This window comes from Brassica napus, chromosome A3 (assembly GCF_020379485.1).
Source record: "Brassica napus cultivar Da-Ae chromosome A3, Da-Ae, whole genome shotgun sequence".
In the NCBI taxonomy this organism is placed as follows: domain Eukaryota; kingdom Viridiplantae; phylum Streptophyta; class Magnoliopsida; order Brassicales; family Brassicaceae; genus Brassica; species Brassica napus.
Window position 1 is genome coordinate 11,013,524 of NC_063436.1, and position 25,496 is coordinate 11,039,019.

The window sequence follows — 25,496 nt, forward strand, 5'->3', positions numbered from 1 at the left end:
ACTTCACGATCTTCATCTTGACGTCAGTTCAGTGTCGGCCCTGGCCACAAGCAGAAGAAGCATGGGCTTCCAGCTCACACGATAATAAGTATTTTCGCGGCCACATATTTATAAAAAGTGACTTTAACCTAGTGGTTATAAGAGAAATTGCCAGTGCTAGAGGTGTTGGGTTCAATTACCCTTAACTGCATTCATTTATTTTGGTCCTAAATATAAAATGTGACACGTGTCACTCCCAGAACGCACGAATTGATGACGTGGCTTCACGGGAGAGAGGCGAACATTTCTTTATATATATAGATATTAATTATTTATCCAAAACTCTTATAAACAAAATATACAAGTTGTTAATGCACTCTATTGTTTGCAAAAAAGCTTTTCATATTATTTCCCTTTTTCATTTAATGCACAAATACAAATGTAGATTTTTCTTTTATCTACAAGATGTTTTTTAATTTAACATACAAATTATAAACCGTTTGACTATGTTTATCATAAATTTGGTTTTATATATATTTAGTTTTAATATATTCATCATTATTTACATCTTATTAGTTTTAAACCATACAAAAAACATATATTAATTGCATATTGTAAAACTTACTTTATATTTTAAAACGATTAAAGTCACAATGACCAAATACTTTCCATCACCACCAAAAACTCGAAAAACCCTATACAACCGAAATTTTATTTCCATATATTATTAAATTTTATTTGTTTATAATATGTTTTAATTTTCAGGGAAACTATCACTCACAACCATACCAGGATCACACTTTTACTTTGATAACGACATAGATATCATATAACGCTTTCAAAAGAGGAATAAACTGCTATCTTAAGCCTGATGGCATACCTCCACATGGGATCAAACCACAAGACGGAAACCGACACCAGTCAACTGTTTTAAAATTCACACTTCAATGCAAACAACCATATATTTTTCAAACTTACTATTGTTTAGAAAACAAAAACTGATCATCGCATCGCATTCAAACAAAAACTCTATGGTTAATTCTACAACGAACAAAACTTAACTTCCAATATCTGATACTTAAAATTACAAAAATATTAAAATTTACTTTAATAAAACATATTATCCGCGCGAAGCGCGGAACTCCGGCTCTAGGTTTGATGCAAATCTGTATGCTTTTTTTTGTCAACAAATCTGTATGATTATTTACCCTTATCATTCTATTTGTCAAACACTCTATTCAAACGTTATCTAAATAATTATATAAAATAAAATCATAAAAAATTAATGAAAACATATAATTTATCTATTTAATTATTACTTGATTATTAAACAAAATTGTAACTTTTTTTTTTTTTTGAACACTTACAAAATTGTAACTATACTTTATTATTATTATTATTTTTAAATAATCACTATTTAGGAATTTATTCTACCAAAACAGGATCATGTCCAATTAATAAATGTTTGGTCCAATTATGTATTTTGTCTGATCGTAGGCATTCATAATGTTTTGAAAACAGGACGGGCATTGTCATTGTAGCTAGCTCAATGATCAGACCGGTCCAATCAAGTTTTAAATTTTAGATTTAATTGTAAATTAAATAACTACTAGATTATGATCCGTTTTTTAAAGGGCGTATATATTTTTTGTTTTATTTTTTTTAGAAATTTAATTTTTATATTTGTGTATTTTTTGTTCATATTTGTGTGTAAATTTTAATCAAAAACTATTTTATAAAAGTTGATCCAACATACGTTCGGATCTTTGTAATTAAAACAAAAAATATATCCGATCTAGTTCTAAGTTAAATGAAAGACTTTGTTTGTTGTTGTGCTTGTGATGGATCAGACTTTTGAATAGAGAGCTGTCTGGACTTCTTATATCATCGTGGTCCGGTTTTATTGGTTATGTTTTGTTTAAACCGGGTTTGATATATATATGCCTACCGGATTGATACGTAAACGCACCGGGCCTAACCAAAATGATGCACAGAAACTTCAAATCTCAAGTGGTTTAGCGTAATCTATAATACAAGGATCAACCGTAATTACTAGTATCATTACCGTTAATACTGTGATAAAGATCTTACTGAATGATATTTTAATGGTTTGTAAACTAGTTTTCTTAAGATGACTAGACAATTATCCAAAAAGTTTGTTCTCTTAATCATCTGATGATGAATTGTAGTGTTTATCATAAATCCTAATTCATGAGATTTATAACTAAACTTGAACTTCCTTTATAAAGATTAACAAGCTCTTATGTATTAGTATTTGTGTCTCTATGAAATTTTGGATGTGAAAATTTATAATTTGTAAATAAATTCTTTAAGGATTAAAAAGCTTAGAACCCATTATTACCTACCTAATATCAACAATAGAAGTTGTATATATGAGATTTATAAATTATCTACCATGGGTTTAACTTGTAACTAGGTGGATGCCTGCGATTTTGCGGCTTCGAATGTTTTGCAACAATATATTTATTATAATTTTGTTAAATATTTTTCTAAGAATGATTGCTTTTTAAAAAGGATAAATATGACTATTTTAAATACTTTTTGATATTGTGTATTGATAGTTGTACTAAAATTAGTTATATATAATATTCATGATTCAGTTTTAAATAAAATTACTTAAGTTTTCAAAATATATAATACTGAAATTTTTGAAATATTTTACAAGCTTGTATAAATGACTTAAAACCTCTTATCATAATTTAAAACATATGATGAGATAATATAAATAATTTTATAAATGTATTTATAATTTTTATAAATGAGTTATAAAGCTTGTATGAATTTTATTAGACATTAATAATTATTGTAATACTTTATATACAAATATAAGGCTTTATATAAGAATATAAAATCATTATATCAATTTTAATAAAAGAACATTTTTTATTATTTTATGTAGTTTACAAATATATAAAAAATTGATCAAACATTATTATCTTTTCTATAGTTTCAACATGTTAATAGTTATTTGTTAGGAACTTTAGAAGATGTTAATAGTTATTATGAAATTTACACAAAATATAATGCTTTTAAATAAGAATATAAAATCACTATATTAATTTATATGAAAAATTTGTCGTTTATTATTTTATGTATTTTATAAATATAAAAAATGATCAATTTATTTCTATTTCTATAATTTAAAAAATTTGTTACCATAAATCATTATTTGTAATATTATGTAAATTATTTGGCAAGTGATATTAATTAGTTATAAATTTACTTTTTTTTTAGATCTAAATAAAATAAATAAAAATTAAAAATAATCTATCAATCAAATTATAATAATTTTGTAAGAGTTTACTTATGATTATGATCGACAGCAAGTGACATTTAAACTACCTTTATTTTTCGAAGTCACGGTCGGACCGGGAGGTCTGAACCGGTTCTTGTAATTCATGAGGCTTCCCTTATGGTTTAGTAACCTAAACCCTTTAGTTTCACATCCTCTTCGATCAGAGCCGCGCCTTCTCAGATTACTCGGAATCAAACTTCTTCGATTTCCCATATCTCTCAGGTTTGTCTCAATCTCAATTTTAGAGATAAACATATACAGCTGCAGACTGTTAATATCGGTGTTTATTTGATAGATTGGAGCTATAGGAGCAAGTCAATCCCAATGTCGGCCCTTGTGGCGCTATGCAGAGCTCGAGCTGCTTCCTCTTTGTTCAGCAGCCTTGTTCGTCCAGCATTTCGCAGTCTCTCAACAGGTAATACTCATACTCTTGACTTTCCTGAATATGATCGCTAGTTTCGAACTACATTACTTGTTGTGAAGAAATCATTATGCCATGGACCTTCTTGTCTTATATATCCTTCTTGGGTGGCCTTTATATGATAAAAGTTTTAAGCTTTCAGGGTTTTCAATTAGTTTTGGAGAGATGTGATCTAATAGGTTGAACTGTGAGGTGTTTATGCATACGGATTATTTATCGAGGATTCCATAGCTTTTGTGGGTTTTGTCATGGCATAAAGCCTTTGCTTCTCTTTTATGAGATGATGAACGGATTAGCTTGCATTGGTTCACCTTTTTTTTTGTAACTATGTTTCCACAATGTAGTAACCTGAGTACTCTATTATTTCATGTTGAGATACTTTTGTGTTGGAAGAAATAGAATTCAGTATCATTATATCTTCAAGGGCTCAACTTGGTTATATCCAACTCTGGTGCTATTTTTTATGTCCTGTATCTGGAGCTAGATTCTTCTCTTAATTCTGGTGTTAGCTGCCTCAGTATTTTGTTTTTGTTTATGGCTGTTTCCAAAATGATGAATCAAGTACAGGAAACCAATTCACCTATGTACTTTATGGGACTTGGGTTGTGGTCGTGTATGCTGCCTGTATGGTTTTCTCTTACTAAGATTGAGTTATGTTGAGTATATACATCTTCAAACTTGGTTAAGGAGATCATATTCACATATTAGTATATGGTATTGGTAATCCATAGTTCTCTTCTAGCTTTGTGTCAAAACCCTTGGGTGCGTTTTTGTTTTGCGACACACGACGACACTTGAATACCTCTAGTTTTAATTTTGTTTTTTTGGTATTTTTACAGGTTTTGGTGATGTGCAGAACAAAACACTTGTGGCAGAAATGGAAGAAAAGATGCTCCACATGGACATCAACTCAATGATAGGAAGTTCCATGCCACTAGGAATGATGCGCATAGGAACAATCATCCACAACATCGAGATGAACCCCGGGCAAGGTGCTAAGCTAGTCCGAGCTGCAGGAACAAACGCCAAGATCCTAAAGGAGCCTGCTTCAGGGAAGTGCTTGATCAAGCTTCCATCAGGGGACACCAGGTGGATCAACGCCAGATGCCGTGCTACGATTGGTACAGTGTCGAACCCGTCTCATGGAGTGAAGAAGCTGTATAAAGCAGGACAGAGCAGGTGGCTGGGGATAAGACCCAAAGTGAGAGGTGTGGCGATGAATCCTTGTGATCATCCACACGGTGGTGGTGAAGGGAAGAGCAAGAGTAGTGGAAGCAGAGGAAGGACATCGGTTAGCCCTTGGGGGAAACCGTGCAAAGGAGGTTACAAGTCAGCTAGTGTCAAGAAGAAGAAGAAGAGATTGGCAGCTAGAGAAGCCAAGATGTGATTCATATGATGAAATGAAGTTAACTCTCAGGATTGTTTTAATGACATTGTTGAATCTGTGAGAGTTTTAATTTTAAGCTTAATAAAATCAGAACAATCGTTGATCCGTTATGGATGAAGATGGTTTATGAAATTCTGAATGTTGTTATGTGTTTTCTTTTTCTTTAAATTGAAATCAAACGGTTTTCTTTCAATCATGACCACGTTTTTCTTTTACTGGAAGATTAGATTTGATATTTACATAATCTTAAACCAAAGTCAGTGATTTACAGATTACCGGAAATAAAAGCCAGTGGAAGAAAGATCATTCTCTAGAGCCATCATGTTACATGACAGTTGGAGTATTTACAATTTAGATAGCTTTTGTTGTCAAAAACAATCAAGATGGCTTTTCTGAGAGAAATAAGGAAATCAATTTGACATCTTCCTACGTCTAAACAACCTACAATTTCAAAAGTTTTAAGGGAGTTTTGGAAAAAAATGAAAGAGATCAAATCAAGAATGGTATTAGACTTTGAAAGAGGGAATAGTAAATGGAGCACACAGAGTTTGAAGCTTGAAAATGAGACTGTAACAAACAACAGAGCAGAGCAGCCAACATGGTGGCCATTTTAGGTCCCACTCCTCCATATTTATTCATCATTTCTGTTATTCCTTTCATTTATATATATTGAAAATTATCTGAAGTTCAAAAAAAACTATAAGATAGCACTAAAACATATATATATATTCCAAAAATAGAACACAAAATTTTTTTCTTAAAATAACATTAATTAAAAAAATTAAAAATTATATTTGAGTTTGGTTAGAGGTTAGAGTTTGGAATTTAGTATTAGTATTTAGTATTTCAGGAGTTGAGTGTAGGGTAAAAAATATAAAATTTGGAATAATATAGTCATTTTACTATTCAATTAATGTTATTTTGAGGATTCTTCTTGTGTGTTATTTTGTCTATATTATTCCAAATTTTATACCAAATGTTTTTCCTCTTTTCACCCCCAAAAATCATGATCAAGTTGTTTTTCCTCTTTTCTCTTATTGCAAGAGAGGTGAAGAATCATTAAGATACATGCAATGAATCCAAATAACCTCACTAGCAGATGCATGAATTTTGTTTTTTTTTTATGTTTTTGTTATTATACTTTTAATTGCCTTTTTAGTCTGGTCATATATTTTCCCAGATTTCATTTCAAAGCTGGATAAAAAATCGACAGTATGTCCACTTTTGTGACTGGTTGGTCGGAAAAATACCAGGGAATAATATTCTTGAACAATATGTCAATATGCTTTGTATTTTTGAACTAATTTTTAAAAAGTTACGATATAAATTAATTTGACCTCAAAAACTACCAAGGTGAAATAGAAATCTTATTCCACTAATCGGGGTTTATACCAAAAATATTAACTTTTATATAAATTCTTCGATTAATCAAGAGAAGTTTGGAGTTTAACTTTAAATTTTCCATAAATTGATAACATGGTGTAAAACATTATTTTCACTGGAATTGAACTAAAAGTACAACATGATCAATCCATGTGCTAACCCATGCGTTTAACCATTAAATCTACATACACCAGTGCATAACTGCTATATAATTATGAGATTAGTTTATGTGTTAGTACCAAAAAAAGATTAGTTTATGTTTTGGTACATATAGTTGTAATAAAATTTAATATGAATTTGCTCTAACAATGCTGTATACTACATTAAACAATAATTTGGGGAAAGTCGGCAAGAAAAAAGTGTATAAAATGAAAACCGAAAATGTATAACGTAGAAGAAAGAGATTGGAGAGTTGTACGAGGAAATATTGATGACAAGTTGGTCGAGATATGCATTGAATCGATGGGAACGCGCCACTGAACATTGACATGTGCAGTTCCATCCACTACCTTTTGAAATTCATTAGATAATTATTTTCACGCCGACATTTTTTTTGTTCAGTAATTCTCTACGTATACCATCAAGATAATTAAAGGATAGTCTTAAATCTTCGTAGAGAAATATAATTAATCATTTTAAAAACCCCGAGGTATGTGATGAAACTGTGGGCATACCATATAAACTCGTTATTGGAATAATTATGCCGCTATGCCTTGTGTAATTTATATAGTGATTCTATTGTATTATATTGAATATTGTTGCAGGTCCACAACCACTAGACTTGTAATCCAAAGGAAGGGTTTGCGATGTTCAAGGCAATCATGCATGGGTTGCCATCTCTATATAGCTTTCCCTTTCCACCATTTATTTTATTTATAATTTCTTATAACTGAATATAATAGTACTAACAGAATCCACAAAACTTTTTGTAAGAAAGCTCTCCTGTTTTTTTCACCCTAAAAATATGTACATATCTTTCTCGGTTTTGTCTACGAATAAAAATCTTTTTGATCTGGTTAAGAGATTGTGCTCTCTGTACATACAACTACGTAAAAACGATTTTTATATAAATCCGAACTGCATTATACTATATTCAAATGCATGATTGTATCATATATACATCCTCAACTGACAATGCGACTGATGTTCTTTAATAAGACTCCTACAGTCTTACCGAATGTTTGCTATTATATTGTAAGTTTTCAGCAGATTAGCAATCCTGAAACTCTTTTGACGAAAGTCGTTATGAAATTGATCATTGGTTTGCTAAAACAAATTATCATGCATATTTTTCACACAAGCTTAATATAGTACAAAATTTTCATATAATAACCGCAAACAGGTGTGATCGATTTAAATCGTTAGATATCAAAATTTTCTATTTACATATGTTATATATAGGGATTTGTTATATCAAAATTAACCATACAATACATCAAGCTCGGAAATGTACTAAATATTTCTGGTTCGAAACCTAACATCTCATATTTATCTGTTTGTGTAGCATGTCAATATAAATATTTAATTTTCATTACGAGTAATTGGATATGTTTGGCGTCAATAAATAAACCCTTAGGAAATTAGTCGGTTAGCCTTCGGCTTGTCATATACCCTCTGATTATTTAAAAATTGTAACAATGGCATCGATCCTAACAATCGGATCAAGTACATATCCACAATAAAAGTTGAATATCCTTCAGTGTCGGAAAGATATCCCTATGATTTTTTTTTTTTTTGAAAAACAGATATCCCTATGATATTCTTCTCTTAATATATAGTTCATAAGATTTTAAATCTGCATGCAGCATCTCCGTATTGTGGTAAAGTTTTTTATTTATTTATTAACTCATAGAGTTAACTAGAACAATGATCGATGTCATTTTAGGTCTTGTTGCTATATATGTTATTCGTTGAATTTTGGATATGTATATTGTTAACCTGTGAATTGGTTAATATACCCGAGTATCATGTCCCTCATTAATAACGGAACCAAATATGTCATGTACAATGCAGAAATGCTCAAAAATGTTACTATTAAATTTAAGTTCGCATTGCTTTATTTACTACAAATTTCTGCAAAAACAAAAATATTTGTAAAGGATATGGGCAGAAAAACTAGAAAATAGTAACGATTTAAGAGCTTAAAACCCAAAAGAAAAATAAACACTGGACCAACTGTCCCATTAAGAACACGATGATTTGATATATCCACTACATGAAATGCCGATGAGAAGGATAACATTATGGGTCCTAATTGGTCGATAAACATAGACAACATTATTATTAGGTAAATATAACTATAAGTTAATCTATATATACAGATTCTTTGAGTGCATATATATTTGTCAAATTAAATTTGTAATTTCATTACATTCAATATAATAATCATTGGTATCATTAAATTCACCTCTAATGCAAATGAATTCGAATCTTAAGTTTGTACGTTTTTTCCGTCCATAGTTTCACTAGATTACCACCCTGAGTGATAATAGGATTAATGTAAAGTATTGATCGTCGAACACAGATTAGTAGTTATCGATATTTAATTATATTTGTTTCCAGCATTTTTAGTGGCTAATTGCTGCTGTTATCAGATCGTCAATCAAGCCATAAATAACGCACGAACATTTCAATAAGTCTGTGGTTAACATTCCATATACCAGCCACTAATTTGATTAAATCTTATAGATAACAGCAAACTAATAAAACCTACAACTCATAAAGCGAAAACCACGACTGTGTTTTTTGGTCAACTAAAAAACAATGTTAAAAGTTTTCGATTTGTGTAACTAAAACACAATTGAATATTCCCAAAAAAAAAAATATAAAGAGACTGAAACCTCCATGTCAGACAGATGCTTTCCACAAATAAATTCCAGCTTACGTCATCTTCTACTTTAAGGAAGAGAGATAAAGTGTCTAGGGGAGAAGAACCAACTGTGACTGTAGAGAGAGAGAGAGAGAGAAGCAAAGTATTCTAAAATTACAGGCGTTCCAGAATCAGCAACTTGCTTATCACACTGTCACCCCAAAAAGAGAAAACAAAATTAAATTTTAAAAGCTGAGTCCTATTTAAACATTATTATTGCTTAAAGAAATATCTGTAAATTCACTGAACCTTCCTCTCTTTCCTGTTTCTTCTCTGATTCTACAGTCCAACACCAACTATTTATTTATTTTTATTTGCTACTTGTGTTCTTCATTTCTATATCCTTTACCAGTTTCTCATATCAAACCACTCCCACTTTAAAAATAAAGATTTCTCTAACCTTTAAGCTTAAGCCCAGTTTTAAGTTTCTAGCGTTAAACCTTCATCATCTTCTTCTTCTCACTCAAGTAGTCTGGCTAGTTCCACCATTGGAGTTCTTCAAGAAAGCTACATTGTAAACATTTTAGATGCATGATTCGTGAAATCCCCAGTCTACAAAACGACAACGTAAGCATTCAAGACCATACTTCGAGCAACATCAAGAACAGAAACACCATGGACATGAGAAGAGAAGACATGACCTTTCGGGGACCAACTCAAGCTCAGATGATGAGTAAGCAAGAATATTTACAGACATTGTCGTCTCAGAACAGTACGAGGAGGCTAATAACTAAATCGAGTTACTTCAGTTTGGAGTCAATGGTTGTCCTTGTTGGTCTCACAGCATCGCTCTTGTTCCTTCCGTTGATTCTTCCACCGTTGCCTCCTCCCCCCTTCATGCTGCTTCTGGTTCCCATTGGGATTATGGTTCTGCTTATGGTTCTTGCTTTAATGCCTTCCTCTAATGCCAAACATGTAACAGGCACTTACATGTAACACGCTCAAAAAGTTTTGTTGTTTTGTGTATTGTTAAAGAGATTTTGTGTACTTATTTCATTTGTTAAAACTTGTTATCTGATGCAGTAGTAGTACTATATGGTTTCATGATTCTTTCTATAAACATTCAACGACCTCATAGGAGACTAAAAGTCAGAGACAGAATCGTTATTCTTTCTATATACATTCAATGATCAAAGAACTATGCTCTTGAGGTTGCTGAGATACCTACTGCATGTTTCACACTTGATCATATTGGTCTCTAAGCAAAGCCTAGTCTCCGAAAAAGATTATATTGGTCTCTAATATGAGGTAAGAAAAAAAAAAAGAAAACTGAGATTCAACCAAAACTTTATGAAATTGGGAAAGATAAAGAAGGAAGCTATCATCATAATCAATTCATTCTCCTGACAAGCTCGTTGATGAAATTCTCCCTGTTTCCAGCATCACCACCTTCAACATAGTGGTTCCTCTTCTTCTCAAGTCCACCGAGTGGTGCCTTCAACTGGAAGGGCCAAAGGAAGTTGTTGGCTTCTTTGAAGTGAGGTCCAACGGTCATGATCTCGTGGATCAGATCCTCCACGCAGATGATCTCGTGCTTTCCTAGACCTTCAGCTACTATAGAGTTGTCTGTAAGTGCTATCCTCTGGTGGTTCAGCTTCCCATAACCCCTCTTGTATATCAGCTCCCTAACACTCTTCAGGTTAGGGTATCTACACACATGATAACATTCCCTTAAGACCATGTTCTTGCTGTTACCAAAGAGAAAGAGAGAATTATAAGAAGAAGGTACCCATAAGTCACGTAAGGCTCAACACGACGCAACATGTTAATTGTTGCCTTGTTCACCTTAAGGAACACACCATTGAAGATCTACACAAAATGGATACAAAAAGTTAACTTTCTGCTCTCTTTTAAAAGATGATCATCGAGGTAAACTTCAGACTCAAACGCAGGAGCTGCAGAATTTTCTTGGTTTTGGGGTCAATGGCGTTGATACTGCAAAAAGACAAACGGCCTTGTAAAGACACAAGAGAAAACTATCTGTAACACAGAAAGAAACAACATACCCACGGATACGGATGATAAAGAGCAGCTTTGCCTCAGGATCAACGTAGAACCCTCCTTTCAACTTAGCCTCTCGCTTCAAACGGATCAACTCATTATCCTAAACAAAAAGGACAAACCTTTCAGCACAACAGGAACAGAGAAGAGTCATCTAAGGAGACACAAAGTGTGTTTCTTTTAAACCTTCTGGGCGTATTCTTTGGCATACTGCTCAGCTCTCTTGAAGATAAGCTTGCGGGTCTCAACGCTCTTCTTCTTAGCAGCTTCAGCTTCCTGTTTCATGGCCAATGCCCATTCCTCTTCCCTCTTGATCTTCTTTAGCACAGACTCTGGAACCACCACCTTTGAATCAGCCATCTCTCCTACATTCATGTAGTTCCACAAAGTAAAAAAAAAAAATAAGCTCACCAATCAAAGTAATAAACAAAAAAGGCACCGCCTTTATGCAATGCAGTGATCTGAGAGATGAAACTGAACAGAGTTTTTAATCACGGAGAAACAGAGCAGGAGCATCTCCTGAAATGACTAATACTAAACAGTATGATACGAATGGTGTTGGCTGCAATGGAGATGCGAAGTTAGGGTGTACGAGGAAGGTCGGAGATGCTTACTTACTTTGAGAGGAAGATGAAAGCTGATATTGCGCGGCTCAGAAGGAAGAAGAAACACACTAAACGGGTTTAGGGTGTAATTCGCAACCCTCTACTTCTCTTAGCTGGGCCTGACATTAGGAGGCCTATTTTATCCCATTACATTTTGGGATTTTTGGTGTTGAAAATGAATCATTAAAATCATTTGTAATCACTCTAGTTAAAATCAGAGTAACGAGCTTTGACAATAGTATAAAATTAGAAAGTTATAATGTTTTACTGGAAACTATTTTATAATCTATTTATTAAGAATCCATCACACATAAGCAAATAAGATCAATGATCAATGCTATTTTGGGTTCTAAGTAGTAATGATATGTATACATGTTATATAAGATACAAATTATTGTTTATATATACATGTGATATTAATAAACAATATTTCATAAATAAAAATTCTATAAATTAATAATCGATAAATTAATAAACACGGTAAATTAATAAAATTTTATGGTTTCAAGTGAAACAGTGTAAAATATGACACAATTCAACAAAATAATAAAATAATAACATTTAAAAAACCCCTAGCAAAATCTATGGTTCCATTGAAATATAAATTAATAATTACGATGTATACATTTATTGTTTGTTAATCTTCAGAATAAATTGTATCTCTAATTTTTATTTTTTATTTCAATACTTTATTTGTTACTTTATCGAATTACATATAAAAATTCATTTGTATACTTTCATATGTATTCAACATACATAAAATATATCAAATAATTTCATAAATATGATAAAATTCAAATCTATAAAATTTAAACTAATATATAATATTATGAAACAGAATATTCATTCATTCTTCTAAATAAAAAATATTTTTAAAAAATATAAATCTAAAAATAGAAATTTTCTATAAATTAATATTTTTATAAATTAATATATTATCATAGTCTTAATATTATTAATTTATAGAGTTTTTACTGTATATAATAATAATTACACGTAAATGAGAGTAATTGTATTCTCTTCATATTGGACTGGCCCACTAATATATGTATTAGAGCATGATTATCCCTAGAACCCATTATGGTCTCTTAATCAATTGTTTAGTAATAAATATGTGTTAAAAACTTTAGTTAAGAGACACTTAAACTTTTTTCCTCCATTGCAAGTTTCTTAAGTAATGGTTCTTAAAAAATAAATTACACAACTCAAACAATTACCATCTGTACAATATACTTTCATTCATGGTGCTAACGCTTTAAGATTACTGAGTCATAGAGAGCTTACCGGGTGGAAGTTCAGAGCATTGATAGAATAGATCTCATTCCCATCTCTGTGACATTTGAATGTGAAGCTCTTGTTCTGTTGAGAATCATCCAGATGATGGACACCAACTCGCCCTTCAATTGAACCAAAAAGCCTTGCTGATCAGGGAAGGCAGTAACACACAATCTAAAGAGAAGGGAAGAGCCTCTACGAGAAGAGGTAATTAAAAAAAACATGTAATTTCCAGAGTTAATCAAAATCAAAACTTTCAATCAAGAACAGAAAGACACATGATCCAACAACATACACTACATTGAGAACATTTACATGCAATAGCCATATACGACCAGAAATATAATCAAAGATGACAACTTTACCAAATCAGAAACAAAACCATGAATCTATAGACTAACAAAGTCAAATTTCAGATGCAAACAGAGAAGAATAAGAGAAGACGTTACCAGTCTAATCTCTCTCCCTGCGTCCCTTTCGATGTCGCTCTCAATCTCACGAAGTTCGTCGCCTCTGCGATGCTGAGAGAGAGAGAGAGAGAGAGAGAGAGAGAGAGAGAGGATTGCTTGATGGAGAGGAATCGCCGTTTCGTAGACGGAGAGGTTTCGAGAGAGAGAGAAAGAGAAAGAACAGAACCAAACCCAGAAATGAAACCTGGCCTCTCTCCTCTCCGATTTTTTGTTCCTCTCTGGCCTTGACACGTGTCCTTAAGGGGCGGGCCTTCCAGCCCTTACCCAAGACTCGCCTCTTGGACTTCTCTCTTCTCTTTATTGTTTTTAAATGTTTTTTTGGGCTAAGAGGTGGGTTAAGGGGCAGCGATAATGCTGTTCTTAGGTTTCTAGATTAAGTTCGCATCATCATATTATAATGATGTGATGATGTAATGATGTGAGTAATCCATATAGGAAAACGTAGCCGAACCCTAAAATAATAGAGATAAAAGAGTTTGTCAATTTTGTGAGATATGATCTCTTTGGCACCAGCATCCCATCTCAATATAGTTTATGTGTGTGTGAACGCCGGTAGAGACGCAATTTCGTTTTGTTTTTTGTTCCACCGCAAACCAGATATATTCAAAATTTTAATATTTAGATTTATTTCGATAGTAACGTGAAATTCTAGGCATATAAAAATTTATAAATTGTTATAAACTAATATAAATTTCTATATTAGGCTAATGGGCTCGAGCTTGATTGAGACACCGGTTTGAATGGTCGATCAAAAATGTTTACAATCTTTGAATTTCAGGATCAACTTTAGTTTACCATTCAAAACGATAATTTAAATATCTAATATCCGTAGACGTCTTAAGGTACAAACTCACAGTTAACACATATATATAGTCATCTTCTAGAAGAAAAGATAAGAAACTTTAGTAACCGTAAAGCAATAGAGACATTTAGAAGATAAGTGCTTGCCAGTTTCGAATCACTTCTTTTCTTCCCCATAATGAACGACAACTCCTCCCTAAAGGAAAAATAAATATCAATGCTCTTCTAGAACCCTTATCCTATTCATGTCTTTTAAGTATTACTTTATTTTACTTTCATTTTCAAATGCCATTATATGTGTCATGAAATAATTATAAACCAATCCACTTCATCGTAGTCTTATATCAATCAACCTTCATCGAAGAAATAAACCCTCTTCGGTTTCGTGGTTATCTCAAAGTTTTTCAATATACATCCATTTAAAGAAATATAAAAAATGAAAATAGGTTAAATATGAAAACATAAAGCACGTTAGTAGTTGTCTCCCTTGTTTCGTGACGAAATTAATCAAGCTTGAAGTAATCTAAGAAACGAAACGTAGAACAACAAATGTAATACATATTTCTCTAAAAAAATTTCATTATCTTAGCTAATGAATCAGATGATATATATTCAGATCGAAGAATAAAAAATAATTGAAAAATCTGGAAATCCGCTTTTTCAGTTGATTGTTGATATATATATATTTGAATATGCAGTAGAAAGACTATATTTTTATTCCACAATAATTATAAGGATGCTTCAAAATATAGAAGACTATATACTAATTAATAAATATACTAATTAAAATAATATAGAGGAATAGTTGACAAAAGAAAAGAAAATAAAAAGAACGCGACAAAAAGAAGAAGAAGAACACGACAATAATGTAAAGGGGAAATGAAATAAAGGGAACTTGTCAAGCATTTATCAATGTCCGACCTCATTATTATTTTCCCTTTCTCATACTCATCCACTAATTTCAATTTTTTGGCAATGTTCAATAAGGTTTAATCTGTGATAAAAATTAAAAACTATACTAAACACTTTTTTTAACACTAGTTGGAACACATACTAAATACATTTCTCTTAAGAAAATCACATATTACTATATAAATCTATTCAGGAACATCTTCTTTTCTTGACAGAAATTCAGGCCATCTTTTATGAGTCCATTTTAAACTTAAACGAAAAAACATACATAAAAATATGTAGCTATAATGATTCGCATGCATCATGCATTTATACAAGTCATTATTCTTCGCCAGTTGGCAAGATAATCTTGATTCAGATACAAGGTTTTTGTATTATACTAAATGAATTTAATTAGTTACCTATTTCTGCTGTATACAACAAGTTTGCTATAGTGACTAGTCGAGAGAAGAGATGACTTGTGTGAGGCTGTAAGTCCGCGAGACATACCTTTACGTCGGTGCATCGCATAGTCTACGTGTTATTGTATTAAGACGTGTCTGGTAAGAGTGGAGATAAAGTTCAATATATTCATGACGCCTTCTAGAAGACTATAAAATACAACCCCTCTCGGTATTAGGTTATATATATGTTTCCTTCTTCCAAATGCAACTTCCCTCACAACATTCTATCTACAGATTAATAGGTATACAAACACAAGATGATATCTTAAGACTTTAATTAACAATTAAGCATAACTCATATAACAGTTTTGCCTGAAAGAATAATATATGTGGACTATTCAAGTAAGATGCGTGTAGAATGCAAAACGAAAATGTCCATCTATATATTAAAATTATTCATAATAAATTAAAAACTCACTATATGTTTTTGTAACTGAAAAACTCACTATATGTTTCTACTTATCGATTGACAATTGCGTCAGTGAGTACGACTCATTCCATATTTGTCTTTGTAAAGCTTCTAGAAGTTCAGTGGTTTTCTTTAGTTTAAAAGATTTTTATCAAAGAAACATGATTTAGTAACAAGCTCACTGGTTTTCGTGAACTTTATCAAGAGGGTTATAGATTCCATTTTTAAAGACTTTTCTTTCTTTCTTTTTTTGTAAAAAAGGAAAGACTATGCTTTCAAAGGAAATTGCTTCTACAGAACCATATTGTTGGGTGACATTGAAAGGGAACTTAGACTACTTCATTATATAGTATTCTAGTTGATAAACTAATTTAAAAGATCTTTGCTCAAGCTGCTTTTATACTTCTTTTTCTTGACATCAGCTGCTTTTATACTTTTTTTTTGAATTGAATATTGAATTTAACTAAAAAAAAAAGACCTTACATCCAAGTGTTTTTGAAAGCTTAAAACAACAACAATTTTTAAATCTCTATTCTAAAGCTTTTCTTCAAAACTTCATACTATGTCTCAATCTTCACTTCATAGAACTATCTAGTTTCAAACCAAAAAGCCATTCCCTCTCCATACTCCTTATCTCCCCTTCTTCTAATCACTGTGAACTGGTTTCTCATATTTTTATCACGTCTCTTGATCATAACCTCTGTAGCTGCTTTTATACTTAAATGTGGTAAAAGCGTAAAACATATAGTGCGGTCAGTATCTATTGATGAATATTATACAATGAAGACTGAAGTTACCAAACTTCACTTAACCCTAAAAAGTTACCTAGGTTACAACAGAAACTATATATATATGCGAATCTAACATGTATTTGAAAATAAGTCTACGAGTCCCTGAAACTATTCAACTTTCTTAAAAGTGGAGTAGTTGATCTAAATTAAAGTGTTAATAGTCTCAATAAAGCTTCCAGAAGCTTGCTGGTTTTCTCGTAATTAATTAGATATTTTCTGCTTTTAAAAGTAAATCTGAAAAACATATATTCATGAACTATATCAGATCAGCAACATTTCAAAATCTATTCCTGATAAAGGAAATTGCGTCAAGATAACAGAACCGGATGAGTGAAATTGAAAGGGATCGGCTTATATATACAAGTAACATGTGATGAGACGCTGATTTAAAAACTTAAACTATAGTTTATATACGTTTTCAATATTGTACGTGTGTAAACAAGATAGAGTTAAATGTGGCGTAATCGTATAAACATTGAAAGAAACACTATATCATTTTTTATAATTTTCGTTTTTATAAAAAATTATCTTCGTTTTTATTTTATTTTATTTTTTGAAGTTTTTTTTGTAGTTCCATACATATTGGTCGTTTAAAAAATAATCTAAAGAAGTAACGAGGGTTTTAAAAAGAAGGTTTACATATTTGCTTTATTTTATTGCATGTTTGATAGGTGATCATTCTCATTGTTTTACAGATTTCAGTTTGCATTTAAAAAGATAAAAATAAAACGGAAAAAATAAGAAGAAAACATTGTAGAAATGAAAATAACTAACAACATAAAAATAGTTGATTAGGATGATGATATTTATAAATATAAATATCCGTAAAATTATTATGCATGCATTTGGGGACAAAACACCTAATATGTGCAGATAGTTAATTATTGATTTTGCGTATTCGAACTCTAACATTGAAAGTTATAGCATTTAAAATCAGTTGACCGCCTTAGCAAATTTTTATATATAATTAAAAACAAATTTATATTAATAATAGATTTTTTTTCAAAAAAATAAGATAATTCTTATATATTATGCTGTTATCTTGAAATAATATTTTCTATTATAAAAGATTAAAATTAAGATATAAAGCAATTGATAATTAATTATTATTATTTTCATATTATAAATTTAAAAAATTTATGATATAAAAAAATTTATAATTAAATATTAGTCAAGTAAAATAAATTCTATAAAAATATATTTCTAAAAATATTTATTATATGTAAGTTTTTAAATTTTAACACATTATTAAACATATATATTTTAATGAAATTTTTTGTCATATATAAATAATTTAATTTTTTAAAAAATTAAATAATAACTTATCAACTTGTTGTGAATTAATAAAACACAAACTAATAAGTATTTGTAAGAAAATTATGTTCGCATGTGCGGTAAACATCTAGGTTTATAACTAAACTATAAACGATTCCGCAATTTTAATAGCAAAACGAAATGTGGTTTCCACGGTTTAATTAGGTTTTCATAACATATAAATTAATATCTTTGTTTCCGTTAGTTTTACAATAACGTCAGCTGCGTTTGAACTTATGTACATACCAAAGAAATGAGCTGCGTTTGCGTTTCAGAAACATGCACCACAAAATCTTTTTTTTTTTTTTTTTTTTTTTACATTTCACCACAAAATCTTGACTTCTTCCTCCACCCCTTTCCCTATATAAAGGATCTGCCACCTTTGCTTAACTTCAAAGCAAATCACATTTCCTTAAATTCCTTTTTTTATATTTTTTACACTTAAACTCTGTTTAGTTTAATCAAACTCAATACTCTCTTTCAAAAGCTTATTTGTTTCATCTTTGATCACAACCATGATTATGGACAAGTCGAGTAACAGAGCTGAGGAAGTTTCAAAAGATTTGATTCCCGGTTTACCCTTGGAGTTAGCCATGGAGTGTTTGGTCAGAGTTCCGTACCAATTTCAATCCGCCATGAGATCCGTTTGCCGTTCTTGGCGAAGCTTACTCTCCGACTCTTCATTCATCAAAGGGCGGCGGAGATGCGGCAAAGCAGAGCTTCTCCTCTGCTTCGTTCAACCGTTTTCACCGCCAAATACAGCGTCTAAAGCGGTTGGAGACACAGAGATACCGCTGGGGGTGGAGGAGAAGGGTGAGAAGCGCGCATCCAGCACGCCGCGGTTTGGTTTGAGCGTTTACAACGCTACGATGTCCACGTGGAACCGCGTGGCGTTTCCCCAGCAGCAGATCCCTCTTTTCTGCGAGTGCGTCGTGGTTCAAGACGCAGGGAAGATTCTACTCATCGGCGGGTGGGATCCGGAGACGTTACAGCCGGTGAAAGACGTTTACGTCCTCGAAGGAAGCGGGAGGAGGTGGAGACGAGGCGCGCCGATGAAGGAGTCCCGTTCCTTCTTCGCCTGCGCTTCCGTGGGTCCCACGAAGGTGTACGTCGCCGGAGGACACGACGAGCAAAAGAACGCCTTACGATCAGCAGAGGTGTACGACGTGGAGAAAGACGAGTGGTCAACGATCCCATCGATGGCCGAAGGAAGAGACGAATGTCAAGGGTTCTCCATGGGGACGGGGCTAGGAGGATTCTGCGTTTTAAGCGGTTACGCAACGGAGTCTCAAGGGAGGTTCCGACAGGACGGAGAAGTTTATGATCCGATGACAAAGTCATGGTCAAGAATCGAAAACGTATGGCCTTTTCCGGATACTAGCCCTAGAGGCCGCACCATCACTGCCGGAGACACTAGAGGCTCATCTAGGTTACGTTGTTTCAGTACAGACCGTGAGTTACAGAGCAATAGTCAATGGGAAAGTAGAGACGGTTGGAGAAAATGGAAACTGGATGTTGAAGTTATTCAGCTTCCCGCGAGTGGAAGTTCAGTCTACGTCGGAAGCTCTGGAGGTGAATCGGTGATAATGATCGGCGGAAGAAGAGAGAGTGAAGGAGCGATGATGAAGACGACAGAGGAGAAGAATGCCGGAAACTGGAGTCATGTCAATGACATATCTTTTGGTTTCTCCACACTTCCATTCTCACATGCTTCAATCTATGTCTGAATAATCTGATATTAGCAGCGTAACCTTTGACGCCTCGTATGAATAACTTGGAAGATCATTTCAAAAGTATTTTGAAATAAAACATATACTAGAGGTTATTATCTTTTTTGGATCCTATGGATAAATATAGAAATCTGGTTGCAGTGTCATTTTCAAGAGACAAATATGTATACCAAAACAAGTTGTTCAGGATACAAGAGCTAACGTGTTGAATGGATAGATACGATTCACACCTTAGGAGATTATCATACTTGTTCCCAGATAGAAAGTAATCAGCAAAACATAAATGCTAAGTTCCTTAGATGGACAAAGCCACCAGACGATAACTACAGATGTAACTTTGATGCAGGTTTCGACTATAAAACAAATGTTGTGAACAAACGCTAATCAATCTCTACGAAAAAGAAAAACACTTCGAGAGAAATTCAAATGAGGCAAATGCTAATTTCCCTAGATGGACAAAGCCAGCAGATGATAACTACAAATGCAACTTTGATGCAAGTTTCAACTATAAAACAAACAATTTCGACGAAAATAAGAAAAACTTAGAGAGAAATTCAAATGAGGCAAATGCTAATTTCCCTTGATGGACAAAGCCACCAGATGATAACTACAAATGCAAGTTTCGACTGTAAAACAAATAATGTAAACAAACAATTTCGACGTAAATAAGAAAAACTTAGAGAGAAAATTCAAATGAGGTAAATGCTTATTTTAGTGTGTATACTATTATGTGAACGAATAATTTACAATTCACTAGACTTGTATTTGTCCAGCTTCATAAATCCAATATTCATTTTCCATTCAGAAAAACTTCATTCTCTACTAAAAACGGTGTTTCTAATTTCAACAATATACCAGACCAAATGTGTTCCTTTTAGAAAAAAAAATCATCATGGCCAACGAATGTATCAAGATTGAAATCAATCCAGAATCAGAAACAGAAAAGCCAAAGCAGATTGGATATTGAGAAACGATAGAGGCTTCCCTCTACTCTGGAGTTCAGAGGACACTGTATAGTTTTATCACCACACTGAAGCAAGATCACTGCTAGATGTTATGGAACACATAAGAAATCATGGATTATAACTATATGTTTTGAGGGTGACTCAAAAGTTCTGATCGATGTCATCAAGAACATATGCAACTATATCTATGTTGGTTCTTTGTCTTTTAACCAATGTTCATTTTGTATAGCGGACAAACAATACACCAGCTCATCTCTTAGCTAAGCATAATCTATCATTCTAGTGCATCGTCATTATACTTACCATGGTGGTTGTCTAGTCTAATGCGTTGAATTATAATTTTGTAAACTCTTTCTAATATACAAGAAATAATTTTCCGTAAAAATAGATTAGCAGCATAAAAATGTGACTACAGCGACAAAATTATGTACTTATGCGACATACACGACATAACGCAACAATATTACTATTTGGTTTGGGCTTATTCAAAAGCCCATCATAGCCCCAGACGAGCTGACCAACAATCAACGCGGTTTTGATTCACTGAAATTTACATTTTTACCCTTAACGTCGAAGAGGTGCAATTATCATATATAGTAAGTAAACAACAAAATTACAGTTTTAACCTTTATCCTTTGCGTTCTCTACTTCTTCGTTCAAGTCTTCAACAACGACACCACCAACCACATTTTACGTTATCAGGGTTTCGAAAGTTCGGGTTTTTTTTTTCATCGAAAACAGGAAGACGCAGACATCGAACTTTCGGTGTACTTGTGTCTTTCTTCGATTCTCTAGCTATGCCTGCCTCGAAGAAGGTTCGTTCGTGAAAAAATTATCCTCTTACTCTAACTATATACTTGTCTGAAACTTTTGAGATGTTTTTTTTCTCACAGGTTTCCGAGAGGAACCCCATAGAACAAGTGTTCAACAAGTTGTTGGAGGATATTGGAGAAGAAGAGGAGTTTTCGTTGCCGGATTGGTTGAACGAAGGGAAACCAACTCCTTACACCTACATCAAGCGCAGTATCCTTTTAACTCAATCTTATAAAATATGAAATTTTGGTTGGAGATTTCACGTGTTATCGCCTTAGATAGTTATGTAGATGTACACTTGACGGAGAAAACAAAAAAAAAGGCTGAGGATGATGGAATTTTCTGTACTTGTGCCTTGACCCATGGCTCTTCTTCAGTTGTGTGTGGGAGTGATTGTGATTGTGGGTATGCATCATTTTATACAATTTAATTTATTGAACTATCTAAAGAGCATTTACAACCATGATTAAGTACATTCAACTTGGAAAAAATCAATCTTTGTGTAGGTTGTTAAACGCAAGCTGTTCATCCGATTGCAAATGTGGGAGTGAGTGTAACAATAAGCCTTTCCAACAACGGCGTGTGAAGAAGTTAAAGCTAATTCAAGTAAATGAATTAATTGTTTTTGATATGAACCTTTTTTCACTTAAGAAATTATAAAGATCTAGGATAAGCTTTTTCTTAACCCTAAGTTCTCTTTGAAGATAACTGTTAGAAGTTCGTTTCCTATTAATCAATTTAGAAACCATCCTGTACAACTCAATCAAAACCCTAATGCAAAAAAAAAGAAGGGTGAGCAATCTAACATAGAATATAATTTATGAAAACATAATTAATAAAATGAAACACTAATATCATTGAATAAAATACCCTAACTTGTTATGTATCAGTTTCCTAGGATTAGTTAGGCTTCATTTTGGGTTGTTGGTTTTTATATTATTTGTTTCCTGTAGACAGACAAATGTGGATCAGGGATTGTAGCAGATGAATACATCCAAGAAGGAGAGTTTATCACTGAATATGTAGGAGAAGGTGATGATGTGATACTGTTTGATGTTTTGCCTCTCTGCTGAATATATTACAACCTGTTTGCTAAAATTGTGTTTTTTTCCCTCAAATCTTTACCTCAATGTAGTCATAGATGATGTGACTTGTGCACAAAGGCTATGGGAGATGAAAGGCCGTGGAGAAAAAAATTTCTATCTGTGTGAGATAAACAAAAATATGGTGATTGATGCCACTAATAAGGGAAATAAATCGAGATATATCAATCATAGTTGCAACCCTAATACGCAGATGCAGACATGGTTTGTTTCTTGTCACCTTTTATTGCTTATGCTTTTGTTCGACCAAAGTTATCATTTGGTCATGTTTTGCTTGCTATCAGGATAATTGAGGGCGAGACAAGAATCGGCATTTTTGCCATCTCTGACATAAATAAGGGAGAGCATATCACTTATGACTATCAGTAAGATGATTTTCTCTCATCCTAGTTTGCATTAAAAACACATATCTGAGTTTATGTTCATCCCCATGTTTTTCATAGTTTATGCTTTCTCTAGTATCATTTCTAGTAAAGTAAGAATTTCATAGTTTTCCAAGTCTATATAATCTGTTGAGTTGTGACACTAATTAATGAAATAGAACCAGGTTTGTGCAGTAAAGGACAACATTTGACTTATAACTGTCAGTAAGATAATTACTCTCATCCATTACTAACACATATCTGAGTGTATGATCATCCCCATGTTTCATAGCTTGCTTTCTCTAGTATCATTTCGAGTAAGTCAAAAATCTGTTGAGTGGTGACACTAATGAAATAGAGCAGGTTTGTTGCGTTTGGTGAAGATCAAGACTGCCATTGTGGAGCAATAGGTTGCAGAAAGAAGCTTGGGGTGAAACCAAACAAACCTAAATTAGTCTCGGATGAAGAAACTCGTAAAATCGTGGTATCTGAATTGGCTCAGCAGACACTGCCCCAGGTATTTTGAATATTTATTTTTTTTTTTGATAAGTGTATTTTGAATATTTATCTGAAAAGAAGATTCAAATATAGATCTTCTCTTTGCCATGGCATAGTTTCACATTCACTAAGATTTTGTGTGTTATGAGTTGTAGAGACTTATTTGTTTTTTCCACTTTTGGTTAGGTTCATCATAATGGAGATATACATGAAGGTAAGTATGGATTCTTTTTTCTACTCTATTTGCGAGAGAAGCTTAGCTTAGTGTGTTTTGGTTTGTAAGAAAATCAATTTGGATTCCATCGTCTCTCCAGGAACATTAATTAACAATCTTAGTGAAGAGCAAACATGTCCTCGTACTTGTATTGGTGTAGTGATCAGGTTATCTCGCCCCACGAGCGATAGGTATGTATAAACTTTTGGCTTCTTGGATTAGTTTTCTGGCTCATGTCATACTCTTCTCTAACGTATATTAGAGATTTTCAGGTGTTTTGGCATCATTAGACGTTTTGATGAGGTCACAAGAAAGCACTCGGTATTACTTGTTCTCACCTTCTAACTTGGGAATATCACTCTTGCTATAAGACCTGTGTTAACATGTTCTAACTTAGGTGATGTTTGAGGATGGTGTTACTGAGTTTATCGACCTGTCGAAAGAAGACTGGGAGATTTTATCTGACTGATATTTCTTTTCAGGTGATTTAAAACTCTTTGGTTGATTTCACTTTATTATTGAAGCATGGAGTTATTAAGTAATCATTGCAGCTATGTTTCTGCAGATTTCTTTGGAAAGAAAAGTTGAGAAAGCTGAACAAATCTGTCTTTGCAAACTGACGCAACATCTGTCATTCAGTTTGGTTTGAGGATTGGTGCAGTGAGTTTGTTGTTGTACCATGATATAATGTTTGTAAGGTATCTACCTGGAACCATATTTGTAATTCTTCTCATTTCTTTTTTCGTGAGCATCTCAAGATGACGATGAACTTGTGGCTTGTACTTTTGCTGTTTCAAAAGACTACTCTACTTTCTTGAAATTTTTCTCAAGGAACTCATAGGAGGGCTTGTGCTTTTTGATATAATGACCTTGAATGGTTTCTTTTATTATATGTACTAATATCTGGACATACTCGTTCTCAAAGTTAGATGATAGCACACAAAAGTGTGGGGGACTCTTGTTATTAATTTACCATTTTTGTGGATTGAAACCCAAGCGCCGGTTACTGTTAATGGATTGTCGACTCGCGTGGTAGTGGTGAAGTGAGTATACGGTTCCGATTCATCAACTAAAAGCAGGAGGGGTTGGGGAAAGATGGGGACACAACTACTTTGTACTCTCTCCTAAGTTAATATTTAAATTGATTAAATACTATTGATTAATAGATATTGAAAACTGTATAGTAAAAATAAATAATCAATTTAATTATAATATTTATTATATTTTTAATAAACGTAAAAATTTTAGTAAAAATATTTTTGAGAACAAAATGATTAGTTGGTTAATAAGAATAAACCTAAACTAGGTATTTCACTAATTTTGTAAACACCCATGATCATTAAGGGATTTAACTAAAAATTTATTAATGTTAATAAACAAATATGTATATGAGTTCTAAAACACATTTATTAACAACTAGAAAAAAACTTACAAT

At 32.6% G+C, this 25,496-nt stretch overlaps 5 protein-coding genes across 9 annotated transcripts; 4 read left to right on the forward strand and 1 right to left on the reverse strand.

Annotated features, from left to right (window-relative positions):
- The first annotated feature begins 3,411 nt into the window (after positions 1–3,411).
- Positions 3,412–5,296, forward strand: LOC125606877 (60S ribosomal protein L2, mitochondrial-like). The gene is made up of 3 exons (XM_048775830.1): positions 3,412–3,517; positions 3,591–3,710; positions 4,556–5,296. The coding sequence occupies exons 2-3, from the start codon at positions 3,620–3,622 to the stop codon at positions 5,101–5,103; spliced, it is 639 nt and encodes a 212-aa protein (XP_048631787.1). The 5' UTR covers positions 3,412–3,517; positions 3,591–3,619; the 3' UTR covers positions 5,104–5,296.
- Positions 5,297–9,589: 4,293 nt separating this feature from the next.
- Positions 9,590–10,404, forward strand: LOC106438208 (ARGOS-like protein). The gene has a single exon (XM_013879306.3). The coding sequence runs from the start codon at positions 9,887–9,889 to the stop codon at positions 10,289–10,291; it is 405 nt and encodes a 134-aa protein (XP_013734760.1). The 5' UTR covers positions 9,590–9,886; the 3' UTR covers positions 10,292–10,404.
- A 43-nt stretch (positions 10,405–10,447) lies between these two features.
- LOC106438209 (60S ribosomal protein L7-3-like) lies at positions 10,448–14,214 on the reverse strand. 5 transcript variants are annotated; one of them, XR_007338135.1, is made up of 7 exons: positions 13,686–14,200; positions 13,246–13,358; positions 11,975–12,095; positions 11,543–11,721; positions 11,231–11,290; positions 11,085–11,164; positions 10,448–11,004 (listed from the first exon to the last, which is right to left on the reverse strand). XR_007338135.1 is itself a non-coding variant. In XM_013879307.3 (5 exons), the coding sequence occupies exons 1-5, from the start codon at positions 11,729–11,731 to the stop codon at positions 10,686–10,688; spliced, it is 744 nt and encodes a 247-aa protein (XP_013734761.2). In that variant the 3' UTR covers positions 10,448–10,685. The 5 variants fall into 5 exon arrangements, 1 of the variants encoding a protein (XP_013734761.2); XR_007338134.1 differs by having other exon boundaries at positions 11,085–11,290; positions 11,892–12,095; positions 13,686–14,214; XR_007338133.1 differs by having other exon boundaries at positions 11,085–11,290; positions 11,971–12,095; positions 13,686–14,209.
- Positions 14,215–18,595: 4,381 nt separating this feature from the next.
- On the forward strand, positions 18,596–20,206 carry LOC106438210 (F-box/kelch-repeat protein At2g44130-like). Its single transcript, XM_013879308.3, has one exon. It carries the CDS (start codon positions 18,892–18,894, stop codon positions 20,101–20,103), a length of 1,212 nt encoding a protein of 403 aa, XP_013734762.2. The 5' UTR covers positions 18,596–18,891; the 3' UTR covers positions 20,104–20,206.
- A 300-nt stretch (positions 20,207–20,506) lies between these two features.
- LOC106438211 (histone-lysine N-methyltransferase ASHH3-like) lies at positions 20,507–24,530 on the forward strand. Its single transcript, XM_022716033.2, has 12 exons — positions 20,507–21,886; positions 21,965–22,094; positions 22,175–22,289; positions 22,391–22,490; positions 22,838–22,916; positions 23,020–23,191; positions 23,272–23,352; positions 23,713–23,866; positions 24,034–24,061; positions 24,162–24,252; positions 24,334–24,382; positions 24,459–24,530. Exons 1-12 carry the CDS (start codon positions 21,869–21,871, stop codon positions 24,528–24,530), a joined length of 1,089 nt encoding a protein of 362 aa, XP_022571754.2. The 5' UTR covers positions 20,507–21,868.
- Positions 24,531–25,496: the final 966 nt, after the last annotated feature.